At 44.8% G+C, this 19,135-nt stretch overlaps 1 protein-coding gene across 8 annotated transcripts in view; it reads left to right on the top strand.

Annotated features, from left to right (window-relative positions):
• L3MBTL4 (L3MBTL histone methyl-lysine binding protein 4) overlaps nucleotides 1-13,230 on the top strand; it is a 461,651-nt gene extending 448,421 nt beyond the window's left edge. For 7 of the 8 annotated variants that reach the window (XR_010343647.1, XM_064379410.1, XM_064379409.1 and 4 more), the window contains 2 exons: nucleotides 8,001-8,063; nucleotides 11,555-13,230. Coding sequence is in view for 7 of the 8 variants with exons in the window: in XM_064379410.1 (XP_064235480.1) it covers nucleotides 8,001-8,063; nucleotides 11,555-11,722 (231 nt within the window). In the remaining variant the exon portion in view is untranslated. Of the gene's footprint in view, nucleotides 1-8,000; nucleotides 8,064-11,350 lie in introns of all 8 variants that reach the window. The other variant, XM_064379411.1, reaches the window with a different exon arrangement.
• Nucleotides 13,231-19,135: the final 5,905 nt, after the last annotated feature.

Genomic DNA, 19,135 nt, shown 5'->3' with positions numbered 1-19,135 from the left:
TGGGCTCATAGTCCCTGGCATCTTACTGTCCCACACAAAAGGATGCCCTGGGAAGAGCAGTGCCAGATTCCAGCCCAGCTCCACGCTCACTAGCATGTGCAGAGCAACAGAGTCCTAATTGTGAGGAATGTGGTGGAGAAGGCAGAATTCTGGGCATGTCTCTGCCCAGCTTACAACAATCCCTGACTCCCCGTTGTGCCCTTTGCACACCCTGAAGTCCTTCTTTCCGTCCCTGCCTGCCCCGCCATTCTCACCCTCCCCTCGTGCCCCAGGGAGTCCTGCCTGTTTTCATACTCACACAGTCCCTCCTTCTCCCACTCTCCCCACTGCTAGCAGCAGCCTGGGCTCCATGCTCACCTCTACCTCCTGCAGCCCCTCAATCTGAGCCAGAGGTCTCCTCTGGCAGGGCACCCATACTCTGACCTGACCCCTTACTCACTTGGCATGACATCTTGAGAACCCCTCACTACACCCAGCACTTAGGAGACACCCAGTAAATGTTTGTTGAATGAATGGTGAATGACAAAGAAATTAATTGTGAGCTGAATTTTGAAACAAAAGTGGAATGTATCTAATCAGAAAAAAAGAAGAGAAGCCATTCCAGTTGATGGGGAAACAGAGGAGATTGCAAGGTTGCATGGAAGTGAGTTTCACAGACTCAGTGATGACAGATGTGCACTACGCCCCATGCAGGCATTAATCATGATAAACCAGCTATATTAGTAGAATGACAGGAAGGCAGATACACACTTTACCATTTTACTCATGGGAAAGTTGAGATACCCAGAGATGAAGTGACTTGCATAAGACCACACAGTCAGAACCAGACCCTGAGCTGACTTCCTGCCCTCCATGCTCACTGTGGCCCGGAGCACAGAGGAAAGTGACTTAGGACCAGGAGATGGGCCCAGTGTGAAAGGCCTCAAGGCCAGGCAGACGGTGTGCATGACCCACAGTCTGCTGGACAGAGCCATTCCTGGTTCTTATGTGGAAAGTCACTTTGTAATGATGGTGTTTCAGGGAGATGAGAATTGCAGAGATTTGCAGAGAGTAAGGTGAGAAGTGGAGGAGAAGGAGACACCCAGGAAGTGGAACCATTAGGGCCTGGGTGGGGCACTGCCAGGAAAAGAACCTGGATTCAACAGACATTTCAAAGGCACAGGCAGTGCCTTTGAAAAGGCACAGGGAAGATTAGACACAGAAGAAGAAAACGTGAGATGCGCCAAATGCGATTCCATTTATAGTCTTGGCGCTAAACAGTTTAGTACTTAATTGGGGTAATAATAAGTGAGAGCTGAAGGCCCAAAGAAGTCATCTGAAAGAATGGGGAAAGAGTGGTGCCATTAGAAATGAAATTTGGGGGCAGAGTCCAGTTTGGGGGCAGGGGGATAACACGGTGACTTTGGTATTGGATATGTGACTCACGGTTAGCAGTACCTGTGAATCACAGTGGTGGACACAGAGATGCCCCAGTGGACATAAACTCAAGACGAGTGCCCTTAAAGGCTGCAGGCAGAGGGTACCAAGGGGCATTTCCCAAGGGTGTGAGTGTTCAGAGATAGGGTGAGGACGGGTCGGCAGGGCCGCAGTTACAAAGAGGAAAGGGGCTGCAAAGGGGCACTGACTTCCAGGGAGTCCCTGAAAGCCAGATGTCAGGGGAAGATGAAGCCAGAGCATGCAGTGCAGCAGGACAGGTGTCACAGCTGGTCAGGGTTCAAGGCTGGGTTCGCAGAGTTGTGCCTCAGGGAATTTGGAAAAATTATGTACAGTATGTGCATTTTTAATGGATAAGGGCCAGAGCTTGTATCACCTTCTCAGGGGTGCCATTATGCAGAACAGACACCACTGTTAGGGACATTAGCAGTGACAAGGAAATGGGAGGGAGCTCTGATTGGACAGATTTCAAGTGTGGCACTTAACAGAAGCAAAAGCACGAGATTGGGAGGTGATTCAAGGGAAGTAGCTGGTCTAGGAGAAACTGTCATTAGGACTGGGAAGATGTCAGAAGGAAGACCAGAGAAAGAGAAGGTGTTAGGAAGATGAGAGCCCCGGACCTTGGTTCTCTGTTGTGGGTACAGGTGGAATCTCAGCCCTTGCTGCTGGGATGAGAGCTTTTCTAGATTGAAAACAGCCATGGGAGAGGCTTAGTGCCTGGCATACAACGCTCCTGCTCCTGCCTCTTCCATTACCATGACTTCTGCCAGGGTTGCATTCCAGGGAAAACCATTTTCATTATTCCCTAGCATTGAGCATTTCTTAGTCTTGCTGTCTCCCTAACTAGATGCCCTGAGGACAAGGACCGTATCCTGAATTTCCTTCCGTGTCCTCACACACTACAGCACATTTCCCGGTACCAACAGCGGTCCTCAGGAATAATCTTTGATGGGTTGAAAATGCGGCCTTTGTGATTGCTGTATTTGTATCTTTGAAAATAAGGGAGCCACTTAGAGGTCCCCAGTGAATACCTACCCACGGCAGAGTGTGAGGCTGCTTAGAAAAGCCACAATAAAAATGACGAGCAGGACAGCAATGATGTGAAAGGCAGTTCCGGGCTGAGCTGGACTGATGGGGGCTCAGGGGTGCTTTTGCGTTTTGTTATCGGAGAGGAGCCTCCACAGTCAAGGACAGGGTGTGTTGGAATGAACTGGGCATCCTTGTATGAAGTGCCCTTCAGCAGGACTTAACACGGGGTGTCTGCAGCAGAAGGTGAAGTGAAAGCACCACCTCTTTGTCTGCCTTCCTGGCCTGGGAGGAAGACCTCTGCTCTGTTATGACACCTGCGAAGAGAGGCCAGCACCAGGCCGTTGTAACACTCCACAGAGCTGTGAGTCGCCTCCTTTGTTACTGTGCCTGTGTCTCCTAGAGCACCGTTTTTCAAAGCACAGGTAGGCTGTGAAGTCAACTTAGTGGTTATAAAATGAAAGACCAGACAAGATGAGAGCACATCATAGGTTATAAGGGTTGGTTGTTGGCTTGCTAAACTTTGGGGAGGGATGCGTGTGGGTGTGTGCACATGCGCAGTTATGGAGGTGTCAGGTATGTGTCTTACTCTGGGTCATGAAACTATCCTGTACATGAGTATAAGCTTTTCAGAGTAGGGACTAATATGGTTTCATATATTTTTATATCTTTTAATCTTGTGCTATCTTATAGCAAAGCATCTTGCAGAGAATACGCGTTTGACAAATGGCTGAGAGAGTAAATGAGTTGATGAATGAATGAGCAGGTGGGCTTCATGTAGTCCGTTCCCTGATTCTGCCAGGTATATATGTCTAGGCACACGCAGGCAGGCAGGGCGAGATATGTGGTATGCACATTTACCACCCTAGGTGTGACTCAGTTATGCTCAGTGCACGTATGGGTACTTTTATTTCTCTTATTAAAAAATGCTTCTTAAAGCACTACATATAAATTGCCCTAGCCTCAACCAAGTGCTCCCTAAATGTTCATTAACTTTAAAAGATGACAGTCACTTTAAAAGCAGCCTTTACGCAGGCAGGGGTGCTTTTGAAAAATTCAGGGTACTGCTAACTAAGCAGAGCAGCCTTATAAAATTGGGCTCTTAAAAAAAAGGGCAAATAAACTCTGCTGTTAAAAAATAAGACCCAGGCTGGAAACATGGTCCCCAGTGGACGATTAGCCAGTATAGTCAGGCACATATCTACAGGCTCAGCGAGATAGAGAACACCAGCATTTAGAAAGATTTAAGGCAACAGCAGCCCCACGAAGAACACGAGGCCTGCTGAGCTCCAGCAAGGATGCCAGGGAAAGTAGGTCGTGGGGGAAGTGAGGTCAGCTGGAGGGATGGGCTCCTCTCAGAGCCCAGGCAGTGTCATCCCTCCCAACCTCCCCAAACTGCTGTCTCATACTCGGAATTAACTTCCTCAGTGTCCTTCCAAAACAAAGCAGGGAATTTAGCTGTAGGACACTGCCTGACTGAGAATGTGAGAAGTGCCTGTGTGTCAGCGGTCACAGCACAGTGTGGGACACTTCCCAGAGCCAAGACCGAGGGGAGACACCCATGTGGCAGCCCCCACACCGCAGGGCGCGGCCCAGAGCCAAAGCCAAGGCCCAGGCCACCCACTGGCCTCCATTCCCTTTGAAAAAGCAGATGCCCCCCACTGCTATGGCTTCTGTGGGCGCAGAGCAAGTGGATGGCCATCTCCTCTTTCACAGAGGTCGTGCCGTTGAGGACAACTGTCCACGTTTTACCATAAACTTGAAGGAAAAAAAATCAATCTCTTTTAAGAGGAGAATGAGAAGGAAACTTCTTGATTATTCTATTCTATGCTAAAGCTCACCACTTTGATTGAGAAAATCTGCAGCAAAACTTCTTATGAAAGCTCAACATACTATTTCTTTGTAGGGGAAGTAATTACCGACGAATAATATTGAATCAAGGCCTTTGCATATTTTAAAATTCTTGGCCAGAAGTCTGTCTTAATAGAGTTCACGGAACTTTTTCCTTACTTTGGAAAAAGAAAGATAGGCTGAATCGAATGGGAATCTCTTTCCAAAATGGCAGAGCCTTTTGGAGCGGTGTGAAGCCAAGGAGGGTGGCCGGGTGGGGGGTGAGGCGGAGGCCACCATGGAGCAGGGCTGCGTCTGCTCTGTTGACACTTTGGTTTAACACATTATTTATTCCCTTTAAGAAAATCCAGTTTACCTTTCACACATGGACAGTGATTTCTTGGCCAACGATACTGAGAAGGGAGAATGTGGTCCTTTTTTGTTTGCCCAGTTTTAAAAGGACAGTTTAACATAGGCAAACCATCAAAGCAACTTGCAACACTTTTGCTGTGAACAGTTCCCTGAACCAGTATGTGAAAGAGACCATGTTTCTAACCAACCACTTCTTTCCCCTACCAGTGGGGAAAACACTGTCCCCTGCTGACTTGGCCTTCCCACTGCAGTGAGTGATTGAAATCGGACAAAACATGGGTCGTCAGCTAATTACTGGCCCCTCTTCTCTGTTTCTATTATTTCCTCCTATGATACTCAGCCCTCCTTCCTGTGGAAAAAGTGAGCCCAGCAAAACTGGGGCAATTTTGTGCCCCCCTCCAGGGCCATTTGGCAATATCTGGGCACATTTTGCGTTGTTACAACTGGGAAGGGGACTTTGCTACTGGCACCTCGTGCGTAGAGGGCAGAGATGTTGTTAAATAGCCCACAACACCCAGCACAGCCCTCATAGCAAAGAACTACCCGGCCCGAGGTGTCAGTATAGGGGTTGAGGAACTTGGTTTTATAGCATTTGTCTTTGATCCCTCTTGCCACCACACCCAGCCTGTCATCAGAGCCTCAGGATCTTAACCTTGCAGCACCTCCTGCCTCAGCTCTTTGCTGTGCCCCATGCGGAGTGTCCAGGCCCTGGTGCTTCCCACTGGATTGCTGCAAACACCTCCCAGCTGATGCCCTGTCTAGCCCTGAGGCTCAGCATGAGTCTCCAGCTTCCTGCAGCACCGTGGTCCTCAGCCCTCAGTGCACACTGGAACCAACTGGGAAGCTCTAAAAACATCTACTCAGTGCTTGGACCCAGTCCAACTCCATTAATTTGTCATCTGTGTAGCATGAGGCCTGGATTGCAGTCAGGACGAAAGCTCTACCGAGGATTCCAGTGCCTGGCCACGGTGGAGCGCCAGGGCCAGGGCTCCCCGCTGCAGCGCAGGAAGTGCAGGCCCACACCTGGAACCACGTGGCCCTCCCCATCTCCTGCCACTCCCTGTCGACTCCTCAGCTCAGCCAGACTGCACTCCTCCTGCTGCTCACACCCACCCTGTGGCCCTGCACTGTCCTGCTTTGGGGTTTGCTCCTGGGATTCTCTATGCCTTGAATTTCTTCCCCGCTCATCCACCCCAAATCGCCACAGTGGAAATACTATACATCATACAGTGACCCTCTCCCGGGCCCCCTTCTTCCTGATGTCCTTCCTGAAGGCCCACCTAAGCTTTGTGCATTCCCTTCCTAACGCCTGCAGCCTTCCCACCTCTCTCAAGGGTGTTAGCACATTTGACCACACGTATTGCAGTAAGCGAGAAGCTTTCCTGTTCTCCCTGTTCCCCTCAATCCTCCCACCGCTAATCAAACCATCAACTCATTGAAAATACCAGCGCAACCAGTTCCCGGGGCAGCTTTTCCAGCAGCCAGCTCGAGGCCTCACACATAGTCAGCGCTGGAGTATACATGGCCGGCAGAGCAGTCTGCAGAATGATGGAGCCAGCCGCCCTCAGTGTCCTGGGCCCCAGCCACTTGCCACCAATAGCACTGCCACTGCCATCACCTGCCACAGTTGTCCTGTCTGCAGCTTGACCAGCGGCATTGCACAGCTTACCTCAGCTCCCAGCAAATACTGAACAATGTGCTCTATATGATTCTTTCTCACCTAGAAAAAGAAAACCATATTAGTCCAGCAAACAGACTCAGCTTCCTCTGCCTGAACTGCCAGAATGTCGGGTTCTCAGGTGAACCAGCTCATAATGCTAAGAGCCCGGGCCAGCAGAGGCACTCATTAGCACAGGTGCTCCTGGGGCTTGGAGGTGTCCTTGCATGGCAGCAATATGGCTGGTGTGAAAGGTTTTTTTTTTTTTTTAAAATCCTTATCACTCCAAACTTTAGAAGAAGATTGCAAAATGACTGATGAATATATTTGCAGCACCAGGGGTGAGTAAAGCAGACATGGACATGCTGATCACCCCTAAAAAAAAAAAGATATTCTGAACTCTTCACATTTGCACAGACTAAATATAGCTGTGAGACCACAGGGGACAGAGCTCAGGAGGGGGCACAGGTGTTCAGCCCTAGGGTATGCCCCGTGGGAGTTGGCCCTGACTGCTCTGTCACCTGGGATCAGCAAACACCTGGTGCTGTCTCCTGCGTCGTTAGAGGAAGCATCTGCTGACTTCTCCTGGAGAGGCTTGGAGGGAGCCCGTGCTCACAGAGCTCTCTGTGGGTGGGAGCTGTGGATACCCTGTGTTCTCCAGCCTCAAGAACCTTCCCCATGAAACAAAGGACAAGAGAAGGGCCAGCACACACAATTCAGTTGACATGAGAGGCAGAGAACCAAAAAGAACGAAACAAACAGGACAGTTCCCTAGAAGTATCACCTCCCAAGATGACATTTACTGTGGCACTCCAGCCTGCGTTTCATCCCCCGCTGAGACAGGACCGGAGCTAGCCAGTAGTGCAGACCACCCAGCTGTCATATCTGTTGTTGGAGTCTACCCTTTGCCATGTTTGTTTAATCAGCTTCCCAAAGGCATCTATTAGGAACACTCAGTGGCTTCCCGAGCTGATAACCAGATCTTTGTCTGAGTTCTTTCTTAATAACAGGAAATCGGGGCATGTTGGGGCACGGTGAGGGTGGGAAGTTTAGGTGAAGAGACTGATTCTCCAGAACTTAGGGTCTAGAGATAGCAAAGCTGAATTCCAAAATGTCTCTGCTATTTGCCAGCCATATATGGCCTTGGGTAAGTGCTGGACCTCTTTGGGCTTCGGCTTCATCGTTTATGTGGGGATTCAGCTCCGCATAGAGTCACTGATCTCCTGTGGTTCACCAGGCTCCAGGTAAGGCACTGAGCTACGGAAATGGTCAGGAGAGGCCTTGCTTTCGGGTCTGCCTAGAGGCAAGTGGGCAGGTCCTCACTCCTGACTGTGCTGTGATAACTGCTGCACAAGACTTGCCCTCACTGACCCCACAGGGGAGTCAGGAGAATCAGATGCAGAAGCTTGCAGAATGCCAGAGCTTCACATATGGAGGCTGTTACTGTCATCATTATAACCACAACCCTATGCCAGTCAGCCCAGTGATAAGAAGACAGAAAAGATACTGGGGGCTGGTCTAATTTCTGAGTTGATGAATGCTAATACAACTTGATAGTTACTGTTTAAGTCCCAAGTGTTTGAGAGACTTGAAGTATATTTTACTCAAATGTGGAATGACTACAACCCCAACATTATTTCAGGTGCATGGATTAAATAAGACTTTTCATCTTGCACTGTAGGTGACTGAGTTTGTGCAGTCTCTTCTGGGCTGTGAAGAGCATGCCAGGTGCTTTAAGAAAGAGGTAAGAGATGCAAAAATTATATGTGTGTGTGTGTGTGTGTGTGTGTGTGTGTGTATGTATATATATTTTTTCTATACTTCTAGACCCAGAAGTGTTTTGTTTTCATTTACTTAAGTGTAAATCAGTACAGTTTGGAGCAGCAAGAGAAAGGAGACCCAGCAGGAATAGAGCCCAATGGTACAGTGTGGGACCAAGCGGGGTCAGTCTCCGCCTTCAGTCCTCTTATATTTTGCTAGGTTTTGTTGCAGAATATCATGGCACTTGGTGCATGCAGCATGCTCAGTACATGTGCTATTTGCTGGAAAAATAAACGAACAAGATAATTAATACCTATGGCTGTCATGAGGCCTCTTCATTGGCAGCATGAAGCCATTTGGGGGAAGGCAGGAATGCTCCCTTGGGATTGCACTTGGGAAAGAGAGGGGATTTGTCTACTCCAAAGTCAGAGTGGGACTATCCTCTCTATCCCTGCCCTGCGCTTGCTTCCAGAGAAGCCCCAAATCCTTCTATGGGGTTTCTGTCTCCTACCCCCTCTCGGTTGGGAATGTACTGAACTGCTTCACATATTTCCTGGAATTAGTATCCATAGCCATAGGGGCCCTGGAAGAGACTGGACGTCCGCAGCTACAGAATGATGCATATAGTAATCCCAGTGACTGTGTATCACGGGCTTGCCACGCGCCAGGTGCGGTGCTAAGTGTTTTACAACCGTTGTCCTTTGATCCTTGTGACAACTCTACAATGCCAGTTTACTGATGAAGAAGCTCAGGCTCAGGAAGTTTAGGCGGAGCAAGGAAAGGGCAGAGTCAGATTCTACCTCATACCCATGTGAGAGCTCAGAGCCTCTGTCGTTGCTCTAGAACTCTCCAAGAAAACCACCCTCCTACAAACTGAAAGGCAGCACACACTTCTCCCTCTCTCAGGTTCAGAGCATGCATGGGTTAAGGGACGTGCTCACTGAGTTTTGGGTTCTCGACCCCTCTGAGCACAGTAGAGGAACTCAGCATCAAGGGCAGATGGCCTCGGTCTGGGTAATTGCCACACGTGGGGTTCACCTGGTTCTGCCTGAGCTCAGCACAGCTTGGGCATAGTTGGCCAGGCTCACACATACAGTCCACTCTGCAGGTAGCGATGCCCAAAGCCTGCCTTGACCTCAAGTCTGTCCACGTTGGGGAAGAGGGAGTGGCTCTTTGCAGATTGAGTTGCTCACTTTGCAGATTGGCACTCACTGACCAATACTGTCACTTTAGGCAGTTTACTGAACCCCTCTTATCCCTCCTCTCTGAAACACAGATTTGCAAGAGGGCCCCTTAAAGATTAGGATGAGTCTGTTTGAAGCACTGAGCCCTGTTCTTTTCCCAAAGTAGGATATTAATAAAGGCAGCAGTATACAGCAGAGGATCTCCTCTGGGCTCCAATAAGCTCTGCCAGAAACCCCAGCTTTGCCCCTTAGAAGCTGTGTGAGCTTGGGCAAGCTTGCAATTACAAGTTTCCTCATCTATATTACAGGGTTATCAGGAGAATCAAACTCGTATAATAGATTATGATAGCTCCATAAACGTTAGCTGTTATCATCATTGCCGTCATTACCTTATTCTTAGGATAGCTGGCTATTTGGACAGCAATTTTTGCCTGAAAATGCTGAGGCTGAGCTCAGGTCAGGGCGTGGATGCAGGCTCATTCTCTCTCCTCTGCCTTGGGGAAAATACCCTTCATCCCAGGGGAAAAGTGTTTCCTCATCTAGATGGATGAGTCCTTATCAGACAATATATCATAAATGCACAGGAAGATTTTAACTTTTTTAAATGTTAAAACTTTGAAACCCTACCCCTGGGGTCCAGGGTAATTCTATCAGTGAGACATTGACACTATAGGATTTGTATTATTGTTAGGGCTTTTTTTTTTTTTTTGGTGGAGTCTTACTCTGTCACCCAGGCTAGAGTGCAGTGGAACGATCTTGTCTCACTGCAACCTCTGCCTGCCTAGTTCAAGCGATTCTCCTGCTTCAGTCTCCTGAGTAGCTGGGACTATAGACACATGCCACCACACCTGGCTAATTTTTGTATTTTCAGTAGAGATTGTGGCGGGGGGGCGGTCTCACTATATTGGCCTGACTGATCTCGAACTCGTGACTTCAATTGGTCTGCTCACCTCGGCCTCCCAAAGTGCTGAGATTATAGACATGAGCCACTGTGCCCAGCTTGGGTATGTATTATTAAATTTGAAAAGGTTTAGAACCATGATACTAAGTTCGTGGAAGAGTGTTTCCATAGAAAACCCTTCCATTCCTGCCTTCTTGGTTCTGGAGCTGGAATCATCTGAGCTAGGCTGTGTCAATCAATGACACTGCGGCAGTCCCACGAGTCGTGTTAAGGTCACTGGGGCCTCCAGAAGCTGGGAAAGCAGCCTGTACGGTGGCCACTACCATCCTGTGAGTCTTGGGAAAGCTGTTACATTTTGTGCTGTAATATATTTTTAATTGAAAAATATTTAATTGTCAAAACAAGACTGAATATATTCAAGATGTATAATGTGATGATATGATATACATATAAAATGCGTGATGATTACTACAGTCAAATTAACTCTTTCCATTACCATCCATGCCATACATCAGAGCCCCCAGATCTTGTTCATCTGGAGCCAGGAATCATTCTGTGCAAGTTTTGAAATATGTTTTAAAAGTTCAATAAATAAAACATTTATTTTGTATGTATTTTTCCTTATAATGCTATGCATTCTTTAAAAAATTTAAACACAGGAAAGTTGAAAGGATTAAATAAAAACTAACCACTCTTCTACAATCTAAAGATAATTTCTGTTAACATTTAGGGTAAAGACTTCAAATATTTTAAATATGCATATATATACATACAACTATGGGTGTTTAATTTTACAAAGTAAAGCTGAAATCTTTCTCTATCATATACCATGTTCTGTTGCTTACTGACTTTAAAAAAATCCTAAATCATTAAATGTTTCATAGAGACTTGATTTTGGGTGACTGCATAGAGGTCCACTCTGTGACTATAGTATTATTTACTTCTGCTATAATTGGGAACAGTGGATTACTTTCAAGATTTCAGTATTATAAACAATACTAGAGTATACACATTGCACATTATTCTCTTGGGAAAAATTCCTGGAGATTTACTTGGTAATGTTTTTAAGGCTCTTGATATAAATTCAAGCGAAGCTTTTTAAAACACAGCAATAGAAATTTAGCCTGGGAACAGTTAGTGTATATCGAATTCATATTTAACAGAGTGAGCACCTTTTTAATTTAGCTTCAAAGTTCTGAAGAAAGAACCGGAGTGGAGCAATGGTTGGAACTAAGCCGAGTGAGAGCTACCGTCATTTTCTCTGACTGCTGAGATCAACAGGGAGGCTGTGACGAGTTCGACGTCGTGCTCAGAACCTAAGAGTTACTGGTGAGTAAACAGGCTTCCATGGCAAAACATTTTTATTTGTGTCTATTTCTATATTTGCAGCAGATTGATGGCAAAGCCTTCCTGCTTCTGACACAGACGGACATTGTCAAAGTGATGAAGATCAAACTGGGCCCAGCACTGAAGATTTACAACTCTATCCTGATGTTCAGGAATTCCCAGGACCTCCCTGAAGAAGATACTGTCTCAGGCCCAGAAGTCAAGGGATGAATGTGCTCCCTGAACTTCCTCTGGCACCAGGACCTGCGCTCTTTCAGCAATAAAATTGGAGCACATTAATTTGATGTTAATGTCCCCATGGCCATATCTAAATCGAATCTGGACTTTTTAAAGTGTCTGTGATTTGTTTATATGTTTAGAGGATTTTGATGACTGGTCCAGTGCCAGTGACTCAGAGGCTTAGGCCCATCTGTGGGTTTGGTTTACAAACATTGTTATGTTTGGTGGGATCCGCTCAGCTCTGATGTGTTTGCAAGACAGACCAAAGAAGCCCACACAGCCACCTTTATTCTTCTCCGTCACCATGAAAGAAACCATTTTCCATTTTATAAACATACAACTGTCAAGTGGTAAAATATTAGAAAAACAGTATTCATGAATATATTGTTAATGTTTTTATCAGAACAACATGGAGCTTGGCTCAGATCTGCCATGGAGCACAGCTAGTCTAAGAGCTAGAGGCCTGGTGCTTTCAAAAGACTTCATGCAAGATTTTTGTGTACTTTACTCAGGAAAGTGTGAATCTCTAAAAGATAATAATAAGCACATGTTTTCATGATTCATTAATTCTCCTTTTGTTTCATTAACCATTTCTCGGTTGTGCTCCCAAGGTTTCCTGGAGCCTCCAAAAAGGAGGGTGGCCAGGAGTCATGAGAGGAGTCAGGTGGGGACTTCCAAAAGCTGGAGAGACCCTTCTGAGGACCCTCCACCAGCAGCGGGGACTCGGGGAACCCTGTCCTAACACTGGTGTGGCTGGTGGGCCAGATGCTCACCTGCACAGAACTCCTCCAGGCTCCCACTCTGAAGGGCATTTCAAAACTGACTAGTTTCCCTGCAGTCTGCCAGAACCCCTGTAATAAGGAGCTGTGTTGTATTACATCTGGGACTGAGTGTGCATCTTTACAAATGGAGACACACTACTCAAAGGGAAGATCTCTAATGTAGGGAGCGTGGTACTTATTCGTTTGAAACATTCCGATTTGTTGTCAGGCCTTATTTGTTTTTTCTAAGTGATTGTATCTGAAGCTTAAGTTGTGTGGAGGCAGTCCCACAGTTTTGAAAGACAAGTACCTCTTTTCTGACACTTCTTACTACTTTTACAGGTAGTAACAGCTACAAATGCTCTCCCGGAAATGGAGAGCCACCATTTTTGGGTGGGGAGAAAGAGGTAATAGATTCAAAAAAGAGATTCTGTGTCCACTTGCTTCATTAAGAATGTTATGTTTTAAGAAAGCTGATTCTGCTTGGAGAATTTTTCAAACTTTTCTTTTTCACTGAAGAAAATAAACTCTAAGAGGTGTGCATATATAACATTTCTTTAGATCCCTACCTAAATGGAATTTTAATATATTATATCGGTTGATGTAAATTTGTTTCTGTGGAGTTTTGTTTATTGTTTTGCTTTTTGTAGACTGCCACGTGCAATTAAAATTCCCGCTTCTGCCATGTTAAAATTTTAATATATTTTAAATGATAATAAACAGAGAAGACAAAATTTATACCTGACTAGTTGGATGCCTATGTTGTGATGACCCATGCTCATGCCACAGCCTGGAGTCTGGGTTCTCTCAGCCATGGAAGAACAGAGGTAACTCCGCCCACATTAGCTAACAAGGAAGTCAGCCATTTTTGAGTGCTGTCTTTCTCGGGATACATTTCCCAAGGGAAGCAGGTTTAGGTGTTAATAATTTGAGACATTAAATTGGAATTTTAAAAATTAATAAGAATTGCTCATCTCAAAATTATTCATTGCATAGGTTCCATGGAAGACTTGAGATTTGTGGTTCGTATATCAAACACATGTCATTTCAACAGAAGGGCCTTGAACAGGTCAGATAATACCAAGTCAAATGGAGTTGAACTATTGTGTTCATAGGAGATAGTGTGGTCAGACAGAAAGGGAACAATCCAGGTATCTAACTGCCTGCCAGACATCCCCACATTGTCACACAAATACCTCAACCTGGAGGTATTCAACAGGGAGTTTTGTTTCTTTCATTCTAATACTTCTCACCAAGTGAACCATGGCATATCGGCACAGCTACACAAGCCAGGAGCCTCAAATCACCGCCTCTGTGTCCCTTTCTGTGGTAGAATTCTTCTTCTACCAACACAACATCACTGCAGTTGGGAGGAGATGTGCGGTCAGTGCTGGAGAGCTGGCCCGGGCAGGCCCTGGCACAGTGCAGACACCACAACCCTGCCAGTGCCCACCTTTCAGCCATCCTCTGCTCCTGTTCACATCCAGGCTGGATTTGCACTGACCTTCTTTATTTCTCCAAACTCACCCTGCTCCTAGGCCCCACTTCGTATTTGTGGGTCCCCTGCCTGAGGCCGTCTCACCCCTCCTCTTCCCACTTCTTAGTAGGCTTTCTGGACTCCTTCGCTGTTGGGTTCCTGACTCACCCAAGAGCCCCACGGCAGCCTGCACCTCCCCATCTCATTGCTGTTCACTGTTGTTATTACTTGTTTGTCTCTCACCCTTAGCCTAGAAGATCTGAGCGGGCAAAGACTGGGTCTGGCATGCACATCACTTATTCTAAGCACCTAGCATAGGATCTGACACTCACTCAGCACACAGCAAGTGATTTGTTGTATCAATGAACAAAGCGAGCCAACCCAACTCAATGCAAATCCCAGCTCTGCAACTTCCTAAATAGGTGTAAGCTCTCTATAAATGAGAAAATAACACCTTCTCCAGGGGTTTTAAAATTTGATTTTGGAGATGTGTGCATGAGTGCGAGTGTAAACAGCACACAGAAGGTGCTGACACCTGACAGCAGCCATTAAGTAGGCGTCAGGAAAACAACCGGAATGACGGAATGGAACCTAAACAACGATCCATTCCTTTAAGTCGACAGAGGACCAGACTTCCAGGAATCTCCTGGAACAAACCCCTTGAGTTTGCATCAAGCCTGACGCAGCCTTCAAGGGTCCTGCAGGGCCCACTCTTCTAGGTGCGGCTCATGTTCGGAGGAGTCCCAGGAGTGCTGTCAAGGGGCTGCCGCTGCCTTGGACTCGGCCACCTACATCCAGCTTCCTCCACCCAGTTCCCTTCCCCCTCTCCTGATGCTCTGCAGGAAGGTTTGGAACATAAGAGTTGAGATTGTTCACTCTGCCAGGAGGACCCCCACCACTGTCAGGGGCCAAGCAGCATCCAGAAATGACACAGGCGGCGTGAAGACCTTGCTGCTCTTGGGCACAGCCTCAGCCTCTGACTCTGCTCCTCTTTTCCTTATCCCCCAGGAATGTGAATTGAGTCAGGGACAAAGGAAAAAATTATCAACAGGGCTTCAAGAAATACAAACTTCCAGGTTATTAGAAAGAGTTCCCCCCAAGGACCATTTGTACATCACAATCATAAGTACACACCATGAGGCTGGAAATTAGATCATTAGCATGAATCCTAAGGGAGCTTAGGACTTCTGAGACTAGAGTCTTTGGAAGCCTGTAATTTTAGATAACTCTTGCAAAAAAATAAATTTCTCTCACTTCCAACAGCCCTAGGATATTAAAAAAAAAACAAAAAAAAACTCTATCATTCACAATCTTTGAACACTTCCTCTTCCCTGTGATTAGAATTCCCGACCTTGTAGAACCCACATACCAAAGCATTTCTAAGAGTGACAGCAAAAGAGATTGACTCCTTGTTAACACAGGATTCCAAGTCATGACAGCTTCCTTTTGCTGAGCACTGACTTTCAAACACACCTGGGATTTCCTGGACAAATCATCTTTATCCAAAGAATCTCCATCTTTTGAGTAAGAGTTGGAGGCAGTGAAGGATAGTGGAAAGTGCTGAGGCTTTGGAGTGAGGACCAGGTTGAACCCTGAGTCCTGCATATTGTCTGTTACATCATGTGGAAGTCAGTTTTGACCAACCCGGCACAGTTACTTCTTTTGGAATGTTGAGTTTTGTTTCATTTTAAGGAATATTCAGTTTGTCTCTGCAATTCCTAAGGCTGAAGAATATGTTCTTGACTATGAAAGTGTTTTTATGAATATATTCTTAACATATTCTTAATTATTAAATATTCTTAATAATTAAGAATATATTCTTTGTGAATATTTTCTCTTATAAATATTATATTCATCTTAAAAACATTCTTAAAATATATTCATGAAGAACATAATTGTTAATTCTTGAATATTCAGAATTTCTATATATTCTTCCCATGAATAAATATATTAATGAATAATATATTCATAAGAAATCTTTCTTCAAAAATGTATTCCTACTAAACTTTCTCAATCTCTTCTCTCTCCACCGTTCAATTTCCAGCTGCAACAGGAGCTGGGACAGCTCAAAGTCTCGACATCGACGCTGTGAAGACAAAACAAAAACCAATTAATTGAGAGTTCCCAAGTAAATCTGCTGACTGAGTTAACAAGTAAATTTTCTGACTGAGCCATTTGGTGAATTGGCGATCAACAATTTGGTTTCTCAGTGAAATTGCCTGCTTCCAAGTCTTTGCACAATATGTTCCTTTCAGGCAGGCGATGGACTTTGAATCTAGTTATCAATAAAACACACCCCTGCTGCCACTGACAGGCTGGGATGCACAAGTGTGTCCAGAGAGTGGTCAGGAGGCTGTGAAGGCTCAGCTCTTGAATGATGAGAGCAGAGGACTAAGCAGCATGCTAACAGCAGGTGTGTCCCTCCCTTGGGCCCACGGTGCGCTGAGGGACAAAGCTGCAGCTATCCCAGTCACTGTGTGTGATGCTGGCCCATAGAAATGACAGGGAAATCGAGGCAGGTCAGGGAGAAGTGTGGCAGGGTGATAAAGTTTAAGAACAACCTTTAAAAGGGGGATGAAGAGTAAAAAGTGGCAGAAATGGGACTTCGAGTTTAAAATACTGAGCTTCTTTTTCTCCAAATAGTTTTATTTCATGCGATCGGACTAGTTGCTTTGTGCTATGTTTTACCTACGAGGCAATACCCATGGATTCCTCATTTACCTCAGTTGAAATTAGATTATGTTCCCTTTGATTTAGGAATCCAGGCATCAGGGCAAATTGACGCATGAAGAACACAAAGTGCTGTAAAATCCCAGGTTAAACCCAGATGTTCCTGCAGTAGATTGAACTGCTACCATTGAACTGCAACTAATGGCTGTTGTATTAAATATGCATGGAGATTATTTGGATATGCAGGAGCCTGTATTTTACTGTGAAATGCTGGGCCCTGAAAGGTCTTACAATAAGAAACAAACCATCAAGAATTATTAGCTAATATCAGCTCAGTTTCCTTGAAAAAAAAAAAATAATAAAAGGTGTTTTTATAGGATCTCTACCTGAAAATGCACAGGTGTCTCCACCAGCTAGTTGTGTGCATGGGTCGGATAAGGGTGGCATCTGGCTTGCGTGGAGGCAGTTGTTTATAAATTGTTTCATGATTTGAGGTTAGGATCTTCTCGACAGTTTGCCTCAGAAGGGAGTAAAGGTTTTGTTTTGTGTTGTTTTGTTTCCAAGAAGAAGTAATTTGAATTTCATTTGGTCTGGCTTCTCCAACAAGAGTCAACAAGCCAGTCAAAAATTCATTAAAGAAAAACTCACTCAGACAGGTTACTTGATGTTGGTGATTGAATTCTTCTTTCATTCATTTTTTTTTTCAACTAATTTGCAAAGTTATTCTCCAGAGCAGCCAGCTTTTCCTTAAAAAAATTTTTTTAAATGTCTTTGATAAGCCCCTGTTAACTACCGTTTAAAACCAAATATTGTCCTTCCAGAACCTTCAAAGAGATTTAGCCCTGTGCCTTTTAGGCTGGGAAAATTAAATCTAAGAATAGATGGAAAATATCATCAATATACATCCACATTGATTCTGAAATTTCCTTCAAACAAATCAGCAAATTCATCTGAACAGATGTCCCCATCTGTCCATTGTGGAAATAGTTAAATTCATTCATTCAGCAAATATTTATTGAGAGCCCACTGTGTGCCAGGGTCTATCAGCATTTGGGATATATCTATCAACAAATCATGTAAAAATCCCTCCTTTCATGAAGCTTAAATTCAACTGAGAGGAGATAGAGAATAAGTAATAAGCATAAAAAATATGAGGATGAATAGAGGAAGGATAAATAGGGCCTTATGTGATGGGTATATGACCTTGCCGGTCTACAGATCATAGAAAACATGGTCAGGTGGTTCCATTCAGTGCAATCCCTTGGCCTCTAGGTTCGTGATTCACATGGCAGGTAACTGCACATCCCCGGATGTTGCTGTGGTTCTCTCTAGGTCTTGCACACGCCCTGCAGTTGTAAACTGTAGAGAGGTTCTCCTATCTCCCCAGAGGGCCTAGACCAATCCTTCACACAGAGGTGCCTCTCAGCACATACTGCTAATCAACTGGCTCATGGGTGTGAATATTATTTTAAATACCAGTTTGAATGTTAGCAATTAAGTAACTTGTTACCTAGAAATTTCTAAATCTTTTCCCCCCTGGATTGTAATAAGTAATTAACAAGAAGTAAATCAGATAGACTCCTAATGTGATTAACTAAAATTGTCATCGGGCAGGTAATTTTAAATACTGCCATGCTTTAAATACAGAATCATTAATTTTAACTCAGTGATATTCTAATATTTTTATGCATACATAAGAATTTTAAGTATGAATATGTTTTCACATAACTGTGCTTGGTAATCTTGCCACCCCCAGAAATTATCCAACTAACACTTGATTCTCATAGCCCTCCAATAGGGTAGCTACAGATTAATGATATGATTTGAGAGTGCATATGATACTGAACTAAAAAGGATAACATCTTGGATAATATCTGGTTCAAGAAGGTGTGAAGACTAACCCTTTATGTGAATCAACAGTAAGTACCTAGAACAGGTCCTGCATTACAACTCTTTTCAGTGCCTCCTACAGAACACACTTTTCAGATTAGTCATTTTGCTGCATGTTAATTTGAAAATTGCTTTGCCTTATAGGACACACAATGTTAGCCAAAGCAATTTATTTTTTAAAACTTTATTTTGCTCTCGGCAAGTCCTCTTAAGTGGAAATGTCTGTAAGTGACAGCCATTTGTTAAGATCTGAGCTTGGAGCACACTTCTAGTCATAATCTTTTGGGGAAAAGATCAATTTTGCAAGTTTGGGTAGTTGTTTGAAACTTGAGAAGTCATTTGGAACTTGTGACAACTCTTAGCAGGGTTGGGTTGACAGAAACTTATTTCACAATTCAATCCATGTTATGTGCAGACAATTGGAATGTCTGCCTTCAGGAGGAAACAAGATATAACCAAAGAAATAAGACTCTGATTTTAAAATTTTAAGCTCCAAGTTCTATACTTGACTTTTTATTGGTTTTAAGCTGGTTAGAAGGATTTGTTCTCACAAATCCTTTTTCTTCCATTTCTCCAGAGACAATAAGTTATTACGCATACGCTCCT

This window comes from Aotus nancymaae, unplaced genomic scaffold (assembly GCF_030222135.1).
Source record: "Aotus nancymaae isolate 86718 unplaced genomic scaffold, 86718_ANA_hifiasm-v0.15.2.pri h1tg000020l, whole genome shotgun sequence".
NCBI classification, from domain to species: Eukaryota; Metazoa; Chordata; class Mammalia; order Primates; family Aotidae; genus Aotus; species Aotus nancymaae.
This window is presented reverse-complemented; position numbering and strand designations above follow the sequence as displayed.